The sequence below is a fragment of the Bidens hawaiensis genome, unplaced genomic scaffold (assembly GCF_021521415.1).
Source record: "Bidens hawaiensis isolate Kalapana, Puna unplaced genomic scaffold, B.hawaiensis_p1.1 tig00027113_1, whole genome shotgun sequence".
Classification (NCBI taxonomy): Eukaryota; Viridiplantae; Streptophyta; class Magnoliopsida; order Asterales; family Asteraceae; genus Bidens; species Bidens hawaiensis.
The window spans coordinates 149,810-165,821 of record NW_027494380.1 but is presented as its reverse complement, the minus strand read 5'-3'; the positions used below and the strand labels follow the sequence as shown (position 1 = coordinate 165,821).

At 35.9% G+C, this 16,012-nt stretch overlaps 2 protein-coding genes and 1 pseudogene across 3 annotated transcripts; 2 read left to right on the top strand and 1 right to left on the bottom strand.

The window, feature by feature from the left end:
- On the top strand, positions 1 to 2,439 carry LOC143574818 (kinetochore protein SPC25 homolog). Its single transcript, XM_077059339.1, has 7 exons — positions 1 to 174; positions 1,059 to 1,124; positions 1,262 to 1,408; positions 1,487 to 1,600; positions 1,669 to 1,758; positions 1,841 to 1,963; positions 2,216 to 2,439. The coding sequence occupies exons 1-7, from the start codon at positions 36 to 38 to the stop codon at positions 2,437 to 2,439; spliced, it is 903 nt and encodes a 300-aa protein (XP_076915454.1). The 5' UTR covers positions 1 to 35.
- A 537-nt stretch (positions 2,440 to 2,976) lies between these two features.
- Positions 2,977 to 6,622, bottom strand: LOC143574817 (lysM domain receptor-like kinase 3; annotated as a pseudogene). The gene is made up of 10 exons (XR_013142663.1): positions 5,982 to 6,622; positions 5,204 to 5,386; positions 4,990 to 5,132; positions 4,804 to 4,893; positions 4,330 to 4,435; positions 3,941 to 4,090; positions 3,737 to 3,834; positions 3,515 to 3,653; positions 3,261 to 3,359; positions 2,977 to 3,146 (listed from the first exon to the last, which is right to left on the bottom strand). The product of XR_013142663.1 is annotated as a lysM domain receptor-like kinase 3 (transcript).
- A 3,905-nt stretch (positions 6,623 to 10,527) lies between these two features.
- LOC143574815 (ATP-dependent Clp protease ATP-binding subunit ClpA homolog CD4B, chloroplastic-like) lies at positions 10,528 to 15,473 on the top strand. Its single transcript, XM_077059338.1, has 10 exons — positions 10,528 to 10,548; positions 11,901 to 12,483; positions 12,584 to 12,699; positions 12,801 to 12,923; positions 13,012 to 13,197; positions 13,307 to 13,522; positions 13,608 to 13,825; positions 13,917 to 13,992; positions 14,071 to 14,160; positions 14,260 to 15,473. The coding sequence occupies exons 2-10, from the start codon at positions 11,919 to 11,921 to the stop codon at positions 15,439 to 15,441; spliced, it is 2,772 nt and encodes a 923-aa protein (XP_076915453.1). The 5' UTR covers positions 10,528 to 10,548; positions 11,901 to 11,918; the 3' UTR covers positions 15,442 to 15,473.
- Positions 15,474 to 16,012: the final 539 nt, after the last annotated feature.

Genomic DNA, 16,012 nt, shown 5'->3' with positions numbered 1-16,012 from the left:
GAAAAAGACCGGAAGATAGTAAAACTAAAGACAAAATGGCGGAAATTAGAATGATTTGCGGTAAAGAAATCGAGATTCAGCAAACCAAGTTCAAAAACGCCGAGCCTGCGCTCCATAAAACCCTTCACTCAATCAACTCCACAGCACACGACACCGCACTCAATGAAGATATGGGTTTTGTGCTACAAACCCTAAATTGGGTTTTTATTATTATTATTATTATTATTATTATTTTTGGTTTAATTGAGCTTGTTAAAAACTAGGGTTTTGTGTAGAGTAATTGTTTGTTTAGTCGGGCAGTGGGGTAACGAGTAGCAGTTAACCGGGATTAATCGGATCGGAATTTTATGTGCAGGTGTTTAAAATTATTTATGTAGGGGATTGAAAGTGGGTGCGGTGGCATTTTCGTAATTACTTTGTATTGGATAGTTATAACATGAAAAAATTAAGTAGGCTTCTAATAATTACTCTACACTTTACAAGCAGAGTCATTATTATTGCTCTACTTGTATATTGTTGTAGCGTAATTACTCTATTCATAGTAATTACGAAATTGCCACTGTGTTCATTTATTTTTTTCAATTTGTATTGTTCGCACGGAAGATCTCATTTGTATTAGATCCAACTCGTATATAAATATATACACATAATTTTATATAATTTTTCAAAATTAGTGCTTTTTTAAATACTTCAAGTTTTGACTGAATATCACCAAATCTGACTGCTTTTTTTAAGGTTATTTTCACTGATTTGGGCTGACTATGACCGACTACCGAGGGTAAGTGTCCAATTACATGAAATTGAATCAGTAAGCCACCGAGTAGCGACTAGTCGCCAACAAATTCTGATTTTTACAACACTGGTGAAACTTTGTATCTAATATTACAAACTTAGACAACAATTTATAATCTTAGTTAATCTTCACCTCTGCAACATTTGGGAAGTGCTTTCTAGTTTTAAAACAAAGTTACGTCTTTATGTGTCTTTCTGGAGTCTGCTTGAGTGGTTGAGTGAAGAACTACGCATAACCCTCGTAACATTTGATTTGGTTATTTCAGGAAAGATAGGGGTGCTTAAAACTCAGCTGAGGGCGGTTGAGGATGACTTGGTGAAAGCTATTGCTGGTATTTTATTTTACATTTTTATCAACTACACGAATGAGAAAATGGCTTAGAATTCTTATTATGTTATCTATGTTAACATGAAAAGTAACAAGTTTACATCAGCTTATATGTGTTTCTCTTTGCCAATGGATGTGCAGCAAAGACTCGAAAAGAGTCACAAAAGATGGCTATTGCGGATTCCATTTCTGATGCAAAAGCTAGAGTCGAAGAACTTAAAAGAATTGTGGTTGACCAGAGGACCCGAAAGGAGCAATATGCAGAAATCATATCACACCAATCTGAAGGTATTCCCTTTATATCGTTCATTTACTGCATAAGTGTACGGAAATCAATTATTTTTTATTTATTTATTTTTGTTAAAGCTTTGAAAGAATGCGAGGAAAAACACGAGCAAGATGCAGGACGCAGAGAAGAAATAGAAGAGGCAATTTCATGGTACAACAAGGTGCTCGGCTTCAGAGTTGAAAGGGGACTCGGTAAATAACTTACTTAATAATATTATTGCGAAAAATGAAAAATCTTACTTTTGATATTATTTTTTCAGGAATAAAATTTATATTCACAAATATAAATATGAAGAAACCGGATGAGGAGTATTTTTTCACCATTCGCCTCAAGAATGATAGTTATTGTTGTAAGTATCCCACTCGCTTATTTTTTAGCTTTGTTTAAGGCTTGTAATTAACAAGATTCTTATTTCTTGCTTCTGTTTTTAGTGCTTGAATGCTATCCGCCTGTGATCGAGGTCAACAAATTAATCGAGGAGCTTAATATTACTAACGACTTGTATAATTTTGTTAGAATTATGAGAACAAAATTTCAAGAGATGACAGCTGGTGGTATTGTCTTGTTCTCTCTTGCATTCTTTCCATTTACCAATGCGGGTCGGTTGGGCTGACCCGATACATTTTTTTTGTCTATTTATGAAAATAAAAAACTTAGTATATCAAATATATTTATAATAATATATATATATTTTTTGATAACCTGATTTTGGAGGTTATAACTTATACGTGTTAAGATTACACTTTGGTTGACTTTAGAGTTTTGACCCGTTTGGCCCATTTTTTTTAAGTATTATAATTTCTTAGTCTGTTTTGCAGGAAATTTACATGAAATTGCCTCACATCCTCAAGAAACTATAATATCCATGTCAGCACCGATATCTTCAGTCTCCACTGACAGTGGAAGCGGGTCCTCTGCAAAGAAGAATTACCTTAGACAAGCGGATAGAGTTGGCAGGAAAGCTAGACACGTTCAAGGGGTACAATCGTTAATTCAGTCTCCTGGATCTGCTTCATCTCTTCGTCGATAGCCACGGTTTAAGGTACAACTATTAATTAGTATAACGAGATTCGAACTATTAATTTATGTGTCTACTGTTGTGGTTGTGACAGGTAAAGAAATGAATAAGAGTGTTGCTATTATGTCGTTGCAGTCTAACTTTTGCTTCTAGTTATGTGCGTTTTGGTATCGGTGGCAAACTCTTGTGTTTGCTTGTAATTAAGAATCTTTATGAGGTTAAGAATCTTTATGAGGGTAAATGCAATCGGTGATCAAGTTCATTAGATGTGTGCAAAAGACAGTGTGAGCTACTATTTGATTTCGATATTGATTTTTATTTATCTTTATTTAACGGTACCATGTTATTAACAGTTGCTATTTATACAATGATATATTGCCTGCTATAATGTTCTAAGAGTTCTTGTTGTCGAGTCATATCTGCTAACTGAAAGTCTGAAACTATCTAATCGGTTCGATCAAATCAAGCGTTACAAAACAGTTGTTTAAGGTACAGAAAGAATGATTTTGAACCATATTTGACAACATAATAATGCTTTGTGCAGCTGTTTCATCTTCCATCACACAACCCACTAAACACTTGACTTGACCTGACCCACCAAGTGATGCTTCCCATTCTATAGAGGCCATCACAATTTGACCCAATATTGTGACCACATTGCGCATTTCGGGTCTATTAGCTGGATCCTCACTCATGCACTTGAAAGCCGTTTCAGCCATCTGAAACGCGTGCAAATTTATGTTGTCAGATACAACATAAAAATGACTACTTTTGGGGCGAGAAACCTTGCATTTTTGGTTGTTAGATGGACTTCAGTATTAATATTTACATACCTTACAAACTTCTTCTATAGGGTAGCTTCCTTTTAGATTGTGGTCAATTTGAGCTTCCAATGCAGCTGCTGAATCTTGATCTTTGAATATTTCACGTATCTGACCGATATGAAACAGAAAACGGTTAAATATGAGACCTCTGCTAGAGAAGAATCAAACGTTTACCACTGTGCCATCCCTAGAAGGTTGACTGAAAATAACTTTTTTTCACACTAAAGACAAAGTTGTATTTTCTGAGTCTTGCTTGGACTTACCACTGAAACTAGTGTCTTGAGCTTGTTTGGTTCTTGCTTATCGCGTTCAAGTGCGTGTTGACCGGTTATCAGCTCTGCTAGAACCACCCCGAATGCGAAAACATCGGTTTTTGATGTGGTTTGCATTTCACTTATTGACCTTGCATAAACAAAATTGAAGATAAAGTCACTTCCAAACACCACTATTATTCATCAGACATTAAGCAGAGATCACAAACATACTCAGGAGCTAGATAGCCAGGTGTGCCCACAACTCTCGTGGCTATTAACTCGTCTTCATTTGCGCGTTCAATGAATTTGGTAAGTCCAAAATCTGCAACCTACGCCACGACGAAATGTTCAACTTCTTCCAATAAGAAGAAAATAAATAAATAATAATAAAAGCAAGTATATGTTCAACTAATGTTAATATGATTTAACACATACCTTTGCCTTGAGTCCCAAGTCAAGAAGTATATTACTTGTCTTAATATCTCGATGAACATAACTGTCCTTTGTATGATCATGAATGTATTCGATTCCACGAGCAGCATCGTGCAATATTTGCTCTTGCTATCCATGTAAGCGGTTGGTGACCTGATAAACAAAATGGACGGGTTGAGACGTGAGTACCATGCCAAACTGGGTTCGGGTCAGAATGGGAAATTTTAAATATTGGTTGGCCGAACCGCCAACACTTGTTATCTTTTCTTTTCTTTAATATTGTAAACAATTAATGTTTTAAATATGATTAAAAATTTTGAAGTAAAACGATTTAGGACAAAGTATACTCAAATCAACCCGTTTAGCTAGTTTTCGGGCCACTAGGATTTTACTTTTTAGCAACGGGTCCTGAAGATGGTCGCTAAGCGGTCCATTTGGGACATATTCATACACCAAATAAAGATGGTTGTCACCACTTGCATATCCCAGAAGTTGCACCTACAAAGCAAAGGGCATAAAATAATCATGTATTTTTTATAGTTTGTTTCCCGGGTTAATGTTGACAAACCTAAGCCTGACGAAATAGACCGGTTGGGTCGGGTAACGTGCCAACTGGGTTCAAGTCAAAACGTGTCGAATTTAAAAAATATAAATATGGTTTGGAACAAAACAGGTTTTGACCAAAATAAGCTCAGATTGACACATGACGTTTTAGAAAAAAATTAATCAAAATGTGTTCACACCGCTATATTTGTGTTTATGATGTTGATAAAACCAACCAAATATTTAATTAATGATTTTTTGCAATGGTCATATTCCTTAACTTTTGCTAACACTAATCCTTGTTTTTATTATAAAATTCTCACCACATTATTATGATGTATCCTACAAAGAACCTTAAGTTCTGCAAAGAACTCCTTTGACTTATTAGATCTCATTTTCTTTATTGCAGCTTCCTGTCAAACATATAATTCAACAATAATGTTAACTTAATGCATAAAAATAAAAACTGAAAATAACTATATTATTATACATGTTATTATAACTCATACCCTTTCTCTTATTATGCCAAAGTACACACTACCATATCCACCTTCTCCTATTTTTCTAGCTTCATCAAAACTATTTGTAGCCTGCTCAATCTCCTCCAAACTGATTATAACCGGTTTTTCCGACTCGATGTTTGATGCTGCCTCTGAATCATTCAAATATATTATCAGATTTTTTAATATTTTTATTTTCAGAAGCTACTAACATTAAACTAACCTTCCATGTCTACATTAAAAAAATGATTTTCGAGTGTTGTCTTCCCAACACTTGTTGTCTTTCTGATGGTTTTTGATTTGCGAGCCCGTCTTTTTCTATGAAGAAACAAGACAACAAAAGCGGACGTGACCGAAACCAAAACTAACACTATAAAGATGATTATCTTCCAAGTCTTCATCTTTGCTGGTATGCACAATTATAAACTTTAAGTTGATATTCGAAATAGTTGACTAAAGAGGTGGATATCGGGTCAAAAGAAACGGGTTGGCTCGGGTTGACTCTAACACCTTTTGCCCATCTTTTCTTTATAACATTTTATAAAGTGTTAGTGTGATGGTTACAAAAACAATATTGCTATTGTAATAATTTAGTTTTCTTTAACAAAGCAAATTAGAATAGCATGCATTAAATATGCGAACATTTAAACAAACACCACTGACACATTATTCAGGCACCAATGACTGTCATACCGGTCGTATGACTCGGAAAAATGGCCATATAGGCCGCATGACATGGCGAAAAATGGCTATATGGGTTGTATGAGGGCCAAATCATACAACGTGTATGATGTTTAACTTTTAACTCACAAAGAAATGAGTGGTGCAACTATTGACAAACCAATATGGCCCGTACGATCCATATGGCTCGTATGATATGACAAGTGGGCTGATGTACACCAATGAGGGTGGTGTATCTATAACATCACCCTTAGATACACATAGCCCGTTTGACCCATTAGAGAAAAAAATAGCCCGTGCTAGGTGAAACGGATACTCACATTTCTTTGATGCGCGAATCTTGTTATCCTCTTGAGGCACAAATAGTACCCACCCGACGTCCATATAATTAGGATCTTTTGTCAAAACCTTGTTCATATTCTCAACTTCATTCTCTTTAGCAGAAAGAAGCTCAGAGATTCGGATTAAAGTATCTTCAGCTTGAATAGTATACGTAACAACCTTTTTAGATTCATCATCCAAACAACCACAAACAATATGCACATTAAGTTGTTCATCATCTTGTTCACTAACATACCACACTTGCCCGCTATAATACTCATTTGATATGTATCCAACACTCTCTCCTGGCTTCCGTTTATAAACCGACTCATACAAATAATACGTGTTACTATTATTATCTTTCTCACAACCACATCGAACGGTAACTAGATAATCAACATTAGAATTATGCATAATTGGCGTGATTCTTGAAGTGTTGACTGAGTAGAACGAGGCGATTTCTTCGAGTTTTTGGCCTTTGGATATGTGGTATAGATATGAGTCATGTGTGTGTGAAATCAGAACATGTTAATGGGTACATAAGTGATGATTTTATGACCTCATTGAGGGGAAGAACTTGTGTAAAAGATGTGATGAAGAGAGTAAGATAAAGAAAGTGAGTTGATGAAGCCATGAGCATCTTTCAAGAAGAAATGGTAGTTGTTGGATATGCAAAGTAGCATATAAGTATACTTGGCTAGAGTTTGTACTTGCATGTTTGTCATCTAACATAAAGAGAAAAAAAAATGGATCTTTTTTACATGAGAAATAAAGGTGGCAAAATGGACGGGTTGGGTTTGATAATGAGCCAATTTTAGGGTGGTCGATAGGATTAGCCGATTGGGTTGACCTACGTACACTTATGTATTTACATAAATAATAATGTATGTTGGAAAACATTCAAGCTACCATGGACCACGGTATAATATGTAGTTTACGTTAAATGCGTATCAACCCGAATCCTGCAGTCTCTTGGAATACTCTTTTTTTATAAAATCGAGTTGGCATTCTGACTGTTATACAACCTTTTCTCTTTTTTTTTTCACTAGATGCGCGGTATGCTCATATGCCATTGAAATAAGTAAATGCACCATTGACTTTTATGTGCTAAAATGTTCTATGTTTGATCATCTTGCTAATGACTTCTTTTACTCAATATCAGAAAATGACTTTATGATGTCAAAGTCAACATCTTCATGAAAGTTTTTTATTGAAGTTCTTTGGCTCGTGGCAGAAAGACAGGAAGAAATTCCAACATATACATTTTTCTGAAAGGCTTCAACATATGCATACATACATATAATACACACACATATATCTATATATAGATATGCATTATAATGAACATGTCTATATGACTATATATATGTTATATATTTTATGCATGGCCTGCTATATGTCTCCATCATCATTGGAAATTCCTCCTACAATCATGAGAATGTTAAGATCATATGCATATTTTTGGGCCCATGTTAGGGTTGAAGGTGACAACATATTTGGGCCCATGAGGATTAAATTTCAAATAAGATGATAAGGGAAATTAAATATTTGATTTTTAACACATTGGGAATATTCTTTTCAGGTTAGCATTATATGCAAAATAGATATGAGATGTGATAATAATATTTATTTGTCTCAATAGAATTGATCTGACCTACGGCTGGGATCGACTTGAGGTTGAGACTAATGTCACATTTAGTCTCAGTCTCGAGCCCTATAATAATAATTTATCGGTCTTGATGCAAGAACTCAATATTCTCAACTACATTAACATGTTGAAATGTTGGGTGTGAGTGTTCATAAGTAAAATAAACCAAAACTTGACTTCATACATGTTTTTGAACAATATATTGTTTTAATCAATCATCATCAATAGAAGAAAACTAAGCCAAAGTACTATGAAAATGAGTTGAAATCAAATATGAGTTTATGATGTCAAAATGATGATTTTTAGTGAAATTGTTTTTTTTAAGTCGCCTATGCTAACACATGATGAATTAGCAAGTTTTATTGTTCGAAGTTAGTTTTATAAGATCGACTAGATCTATATAAGTTTGTTGAAAGTGTTGGTAGTGCAAGTGGAACTGATAAAAAAAAAGAGTAAACGGGTCGAAATTATAAAAACTTAAGATTCATATTCTATAATAAGTAATACATTCAAAAACAAACGACGCTCAACGAATAAGTAAATACTAATGCAGCATGTGTAGTAACTAAAGATGTGAAAATGATCAAATGACGACGACTTATGCTTCAAACTCAAAGAAACACACTAATGGTAATCCGATTTATGAAATCGACAAGAGGAGGAAAGAGACTTGCAAACTGAAGATCGAAAAAGGAAAAGCGAGTTTACACATCATTGAGTTTGAAAGCACACATTAAATTATTTGACTCTTTATATGAACTGTGCAATGTGAGATGTGATTATATATGTATTGACTCATATATAGTGCATGCATGTGATAAATGGTTCATACTTCATAGATAAGCCTGAGTTCACAGAAAAGAGGTGATATAGAAATGAGAAACAATATTAATATAGACAAAGTACATAAAGTGAAAATATGGTGTACAAATTGTTTGGATGAAAATTGTGTCTTTTAAAATCTATTGAGTTATAGATTGGCATTAATTTTTTAATGGTTCCAAAATAAAAGAACAAGAAGAGATTTTAGATTGGCCCTTTTTGTGAAATTAGTTATGTATCAAATTAACACAAAAAATTTTTAAGCAAATTCCTTCACCACATACTATATTTTAAAAAATCTGGGACCAATTTGTAAAAATATTAAAAAAAAGTATTTAACAAAAAATCAAGGTTTTACACGCGAAGAAATAACTCACTGGTCCCGAATATATTAAGCAAATTCCAAGTTGAAAAGTTATGGTAGATTTGTGACACAGTCAAATTCTATGCTATCCACATAAAAAGAGTGTAAGCCACATCATTATTTTTATGATAGATAAAATGGTAATGTTAAGATGAGATTTACTATGAGTGTACCCGGGCTAGCTGAGAAAGCAAAAAAAATTTTAGGCTAAAGGTGAAAATTTTGTTAGACCTTAAGTAAAATGAGTATTTTGTTGGGTTTAAACAATTTAATTTTGATATGGGCTTACTTGGTTATAATTTAGATTGTGTAAAAAACTTTTGTATAAAAATAGGATTAAACATGTCTCAAATGAGACTATAGCCTATAACCTTTTGGTTGGGAGTAATACCCCTTTGCCACTAGACCAACCTAGTGGTTATGCAATTGAGTTTAAATACTAAATATACATATTGTTTCAATAAAAATACATATAATTAAAAAAAATCGGGCCTAGCGAGGTGTCGGGCCTGTGGCCATCGACCAGCCAGCCACACCTTATGGACGGCCCTAGAGTGAACCAGAAAAGGAAGGTTGCTTGAGTTCGTACAAAAACATTTTTTTAGTAAACGAATATAGTCGAGACGCACGATGACTTTATAAACGGTAGGATGATGCATGTACACAACTTCCTTGAGTTCTCTTTGTAATAAAACATTTTTTCATATCAAGTTGATGAATATGCTATGCTTTAGAGCCATAAGTGCTAAACTTTGAAAAATCAAATGTCATCGTAATTTACACTAACCCTTTAATCTTATAATCACTTTTGAAAATTTACACTTACCTTTTGACTCGTTATGTGCCATGCTTTATGTTCATCATACAAGCATTCTTTTTTTTTTTTTGAGAATCCACATTGATCGCGCTTACACTAGGTGGGCGGGACATGCCCCAAAGCGTAAAACTTCAGATTTGACGGAAAAACTTGAATTAGATCTACGAAATGATCGATTTTTTGACTTTGAATCCCTTACTTTTAGCTCTTTAAAATTCGCGTTAGCTTCAGCTTCTGTTTATTTTAATAGGAGTAGGTGCGTGTTGCTCGCTCGCTGTATACTAAATGAGCCTGGTAGGCAATGAGTAAGCAAATGAATCCCCCGTCGGGTCAGTAGTGAGAAAGAGTCCGTTACTCTGACTTATTTTCAACTAAATTTCCTTTAAAAAATATATTTTTGAATTTTCTTCTAAAAGTTAGCTAACATTTAAAACAACTTAAAAGCCAAAATCAAATTTAACTCTCCAAAACTCACCACCACATCTTACACCTCCCATTTCCTTAGGCTAATTTTAACCACGAATAACAATAACCAAATATCTTGGATATTTTTCTTTCTCTTATCCGTCACCAACACACAATCCAACGGTCCGTGACACACCACATCCTCACCAACCCTGTCACACTAGCAATCCAAGTGATTATATCATCCTCACATTGAAAGCAAGAGTGAGTTTCTGAAGCGGATTGAATTGCGTGCGTGTACAAATAATAATCAATACCTTTGCCTCTTCTAGTTTCACTTTATTATTATTAAACAACAAGATATTATTATTATTATTATTATTATTATTATTATTATTATTATAGATTCAATTCAATCCAATTCAATTCACCTCCTCTCTTCTTCAATCCGGCCAACTGTTGCCGATTAGCCGGAATATTCGTTTCTTCTATCACGTTCCTGTGTGTTAGGTACACAATTTATTATAATTATATATCTGTTTGTATACGTTAGGGTTTCGATTTTAATTTCCGTCAAGTATGCGTTCGTAATATTCATTTTGTTGAAATTGATTACGTTTGGTTGAATTTTGAGCGGTTAAATCTAATTAATTGTTGTTATCGAAGAAGAATGGTGTATATTAGTATAATAGTGTATGCAAGTTATATGTGGTTATGTGGATAAGCTGAAGGATTGTGTAGATGCTTGCCGTATTAGTGTTCGTGATATCGATCCAAGCTTTTTAGTATATGCAAGTTATATGTGGTTAGATGCTTAATTTTATGTTGATATGATACTTGTGTTGGTGAGTTGTTTTGGTTAGGTATTTGTATTACATTAAAGGTGAAATTGTAAGGTGTTAATGTTGAAGGTGTTTGAAAGCTTTTTGAAAGAGGAAAGTATTCATTTCGACGGTTAATTTGTTTTCTTATGCCACAAGTTTTGTTGAGTTATCTTATGGTGTTGTAGTTTGTGATTGAAATGTGACGATAAGTGTTAACCTGCCCGTTAGTGCGTTATCTTATGCATTATTGATTATTGAACACTTATCATGAAGGGAAATATATTGCTATAGGTGGATGCTTGCTTAGAGTTACTAAAGAAAATTTATTTTCGTTAGTTACTAAAGAAAATTTATTTTCGTAAGTGAAATCATAATGTGTTAGTGTTGACAGGCTTTTAAAAAAGTTGTTTGAATTCTTTTTGAAAGAGGAAACAAACTTGAGTTATCCTATGGTCTTGTAGTTTGTGATCGAAATGTGATGGTAAGTGTTAACCTGAATGTTAGTTCGTTATCTTAGGCATTATCGAACACTTATTATGATGGGAAATATATTGCTATAGTTGGATGGGTGTTTAGAGTTACTAAAGAAAATTTATTTTCGTAAGTGAAATTGTAATGTGTTAATGTTGACAGTCTTTTAAAAAAGTTGTTTGAAAGCTTTTTGAAAGAGGAAACTAATCTTTTAGACATTTAATCCTGTATTTTGTTTGTTTTCTTATGCCACAAATTATCTTGAGTTATCCTATGGCCTTGTAGTTTGTGATTGAAATGTGACGATAAGTGCTAACCAGCATGTTGGTGCGTTACCTTATGCATTATTAAACAGCCATTATGAAGGGAAATATATTGCTATAGTTGGAAGCTTGTTTAGAGTTGCTAAATGAAATTTATTTTCATGGTTTTGAGGCTTGTGCACACTAACAGAGTTATGATATATTGCACATCATCAGATTTTCGTGCAAAATTAGTACTAGAAGCTTATGTTTGGCTTCTAGTATCTATTCTTCTGAATATTATAGAAATCTGTTGTTTTTGCAGAATTCTCTGGTTGCAATCATGGCAGGGGCTTTGGTGCAATCTACCAGCTTTCCTTCAGCAGTTTCAAGTGAAAGCAAGGTCCGTTCAAAGCGATCTGGTAATGCAAAACGAGCAGTCAAGATGATGTGTGGCTTACAAGCTCCATCAATGAGGGTGAGAACCTTTTCTGGTTTGCGGGGAGCTAATGCTTTAGACAACTTGGTTCAAAGAGGCCAAGATTTCCACTCAAAAGTTGCAGCTGCCACCTCAGTTAGAAAAGCAAAGCCTTCTAGAGTTGTACCAAAAGCCATGTTTGAACGTTTCACTGAAAAGGCTATTAAAGTAATTATGCTTGCACAAGAGGAAGCGAGAAGGCTTGGCCACAATTTTGTGGGTACAGAGCAGATTTTATTAGGTCTTATTGGTGAAGGCACTGGTATTGCAGCAAAGGTCCTGAAGTCAATGGGGATTAATTTGAAAGATGCACGTGTTGAGGTGGAAAAGATTATTGGTAGGGGTAGTGGATTTGTTGCTGTTGAGATTCCATTTACACCTCGTGCCAAACGTGTACTGGAACTCTCATTAGAAGAGGCCCGACAACTCGGTCATTCCCTTGTCCAAGCATTACATATGTTTTTGAGTATATGAATCATCATAAATTTAAAAATTTGGCTAACGTATTTTGCCATGGATTATTGTTTCAGGTCATAATTATATTGGATCAGAACATTTGCTTCTTGGTTTGCTTCGTGAGGGTGAAGGTGTAGCAGCTCGTGTTCTTGAGAATCTAGGTGCAGACCCGAATAACATTCGCACACAGGTGAATTATCTCCATTATATTCTCATCTATACTCTATTTTTTAATTTCATTCATCAAGATTCGTGCTTTATTATGTTTTAATCTTTAACCGTTTTGAGTAGGTTATCAGAATGGTTGGTGAGAGTGCAGAAGCTGTGGGTGCAGGAGTTGGTGGTGGGACCTCTGGTAACAAGATGCCAACACTGGAGGAATATGGTACCAACTTAACAAAGCTAGCAGAAGAGGTAGCTACTGTCATGCTATCTTTAGTTGTGTACCCACGTTTTTTTTTTGTTTTTTGTTTTTTTACAATTAGTTTCCTTTATTATGTAGGGTAAGCTGGATCCAGTTGTTGGAAGGCAGCCACAAATTGAAAGAGTTACTCAAATTCTTGGACGTCGTACCAAAAACAACCCCTGTTTAATTGGAGAACCAGGTGTTGGAAAGACTGCTATTGCAGAAGGTCTTGCACAAAGAATTGCTAATGGTGATGTTCCCGAAACAATTGAGGGGAAGAAAGTGAGTTGCAATTTGCAAACGCGCTAGTTTGTTTTTTTGTTGTATTTTTTCTTTTTCTTTTTTTTTTCAAATATAACATTTTTTGTGATTTATGATCCTCTTTTTTCAGGTTATAACTCTGGATATGGGTCTCCTTGTTGCTGGCACAAAGTACCGTGGGGAGTTTGAAGAGAGACTAAAGAAACTAATGGAGGAAATCAAGCAAAGTGATGAAATTATTCTCTTTATTGACGAGGTTCATACTTTAATTGGAGCAGGAGCTGCAGAGGGAGCTATTGACGCTGCTAACATCTTGAAACCTGCTCTTGCTCGTGGTGAATTACAGGTAAGTGAAACCTTAAGCCTTAAAGATGACATCATCAATTGCGCGTGATGATTAAAAATGCTGACCTCCTTATCAATTGGTGCAGTGTATTGGGGCCACAACCCTTGATGAGTACAGAAAGCATATTGAGAAGGACCCAGCACTAGAGAGACGGTTCCAGCCCGTAAAGGTGCCTGAGCCCACAGTTGATGAAACCATACAGATTCTAAGGGGGCTTCGTGAAAGATATGAAATTCACCACAAGCTTCGTTACACTGACGATGCACTTGTAGCTGCTGCCCAGCTGTCATATCAGTACATAAGGTATGCAAATCTTTTATTTGTTTCAGATTTTCATCTGTAAATATTATTGTAATTGTGATACACGTATCTGATGATTTATCTAAACCTGTAGTGACCGTTTTTTGCCTGATAAAGCTATTGATTTAATCGATGAAGCCGGTTCTCGTGTTAGACTTCGTCATGCACAAGTATATATTTTTGTATATCTTTATTTTGTTTTCTTCACTTTAATCAGCCATGAATTATGATCTATATATCCTTTTCAGCTTCCAGAAGAAGCTAGAGAGCTTGAGAAAGAACTTAGGCAGATAACAAAAGAAAAGAATGAAGCGGTTCGTGGCCAAGATTTTGAGAAGGTACTGGATAGGTCAACCAAGTTTGAACGGGTCAAAACCCGTTTGACCCGATAGTTCTGTACACTTGGTATGCTAATATTATTATTGTACTCTTGACAGGCTGGCGAGTTGCGTGATAGGGAAATGGATCTTAAAACTCAAATATCCGCTCTTGTGGACAAGAACAAAGAGATGAGCAAAGCCGAAACTGAAGCGGGAGAGGAGGGTCCCACGGTAACTGAAGCTGACATTCAGCACATCGTATCATCATGGACCGGCATACCAGTGGAAAAAGTCTCAACAGACGAATCGGACCGTCTCCTCAAAATGGAAGAAACACTCCACACACGTATCGTCGGTCAAGACGAAGCGGTGAAAGCCATCAGCCGAGCCATCCGTCGTGCTCGTGTTGGCCTCAAAAACCCCAATCGCCCCATCGCTAGTTTCATCTTCTCAGGACCCACTGGTGTCGGTAAATCTGAGCTCGCAAAAGCCTTAGCCGCTTACTACTTTGGTTCAGAAGAAGCCATGATCCGGCTTGACATGAGTGAGTTTATGGAACGACACACTGTGTCAAAACTCATCGGTTCACCACCTGGTTATGTCGGTTACACCGAAGGCGGTCAGTTAACCGAGGCTGTCCGCCGCCGCCCTTACACTGTGGTCCTATTCGACGAAATCGAAAAGGCTCACCCTGATGTGTTCAACATGATGCTTCAAATCCTTGAAGACGGACGATTGACCGACAGCAAAGGACGAACCGTTGACTTTAAAAACACGCTTCTAATCATGACTTCAAACGTCGGTAGCAGCGTGATTGAAAAAGGTGGGCGAAGAATCGGGTTTGACCTCGATTATGACGAGAAAGACAGCAGCTACAACCGAATCAAGAGCTTGGTGACCGAAGAGCTAAAACAATATTTCCGGCCCGAGTTCTTAAACAGATTAGATGAAATGATCGTCTTCCGACAGTTGACCAAACTGGAAGTCAAAGAGATTGCTGACATCATGTTGAAGGAAGTCTTCGAGAGGCTAAAAGGTAAGGAAATAGAACTTCAAGTGACCGAGAGGTTCAGGGACCGCGTGGTGGAGGAAGGTTACAACCCGAGCTATGGTGCAAGGCCATTAAGACGGGCAATCATGAGGTTGTTGGAAGACAGCATGGCAGAGAAGATGCTTGCTCGTGACATTAAGGAGGGCGATTCGGTAATCGTGGATGTAGATTCTGATGGTAATGTGACTGTGCTCAACGGTAGCAGTGGCGCTCCACCGGAGGCATTGCCGGAACCGATATCTGTGTAGACAAAGGTTATCTATCTTTCGGCTTAAGTTATGTATGTTGTTTTAATACTGTGCCTGCTTTTTATTAATTGTTTTCGTATAAGAACATATGACGCTGCCTTGTTGAGGTGGTGATGAATTTGCATGCACAGTCCAGCCACGTCACAGGGTCAATAGATGTTGCAGGTTTTTTATTTTCATAATAAATGATCCTCGTAGAATGTATATCTTCCTTGTTAAGGTTTGTGTTTATGTTAGGATGTTTTATGCTAGTTTAATCATCAATTTATAAAACCGTCCGGTTGTCAATGAGCAAGCTGAGTCTAACCAGCATCGACTCGGATCTGAGCCAAAAGTGTACCTCGTATACAACTGATGGCTATCAACTATTCAATTAGCAAGTGAGAGATATGTTCAATGTGACATATAGAGACATTGCTGGTTTAGATGACCAAATGTGAAATGCTGAAAACAGTGAAAGACTGGCAACTGTTCACCGAAGATTCATATGTTTTAAAATGCACAAACATCACAAATTTTGTATCTTAGATAAGTAGTTATCTATACGTTTGTCAACTATTGTATGCTACAT

What these genes read in the sequence shown, in the direction of transcription:
- LOC143574818 (XM_077059339.1), top strand. Translation starts at nt 36, where the DNA reads ATGGCGGAAATTAGAATGATTTGCGGTAAAGAAATCGAGATTCAGCAA. An exon ending in CGCACTCAATGAAGATATGG is followed by an intron (nt 175 to 1,058) that starts GTTTTGTGCTAC and finishes TGGTTATTTCAG; the next exon opens with GAAAGATAGGGGTGCTTAAA. An exon ending in CAGAGTTGAAAGGGGACTCG is followed by an intron (nt 1,601 to 1,668) that starts GTAAATAACTTA and finishes TTATTTTTTCAG; the next exon opens with GAATAAAATTTATATTCACA.
- LOC143574815 (XM_077059338.1), top strand. Translation starts at nt 11,919, where the DNA reads ATGGCAGGGGCTTTGGTGCAATCTACCAGCTTTCCTTCAGCAGTTTCA. An exon ending in TTGCTCGTGGTGAATTACAG is followed by an intron (nt 13,523 to 13,607) that starts GTAAGTGAAACC and finishes CAATTGGTGCAG; the next exon opens with TGTATTGGGGCCACAACCCT. An exon ending in GTGGCCAAGATTTTGAGAAG is followed by an intron (nt 14,161 to 14,259) that starts GTACTGGATAGG and finishes TACTCTTGACAG; the next exon opens with GCTGGCGAGTTGCGTGATAG.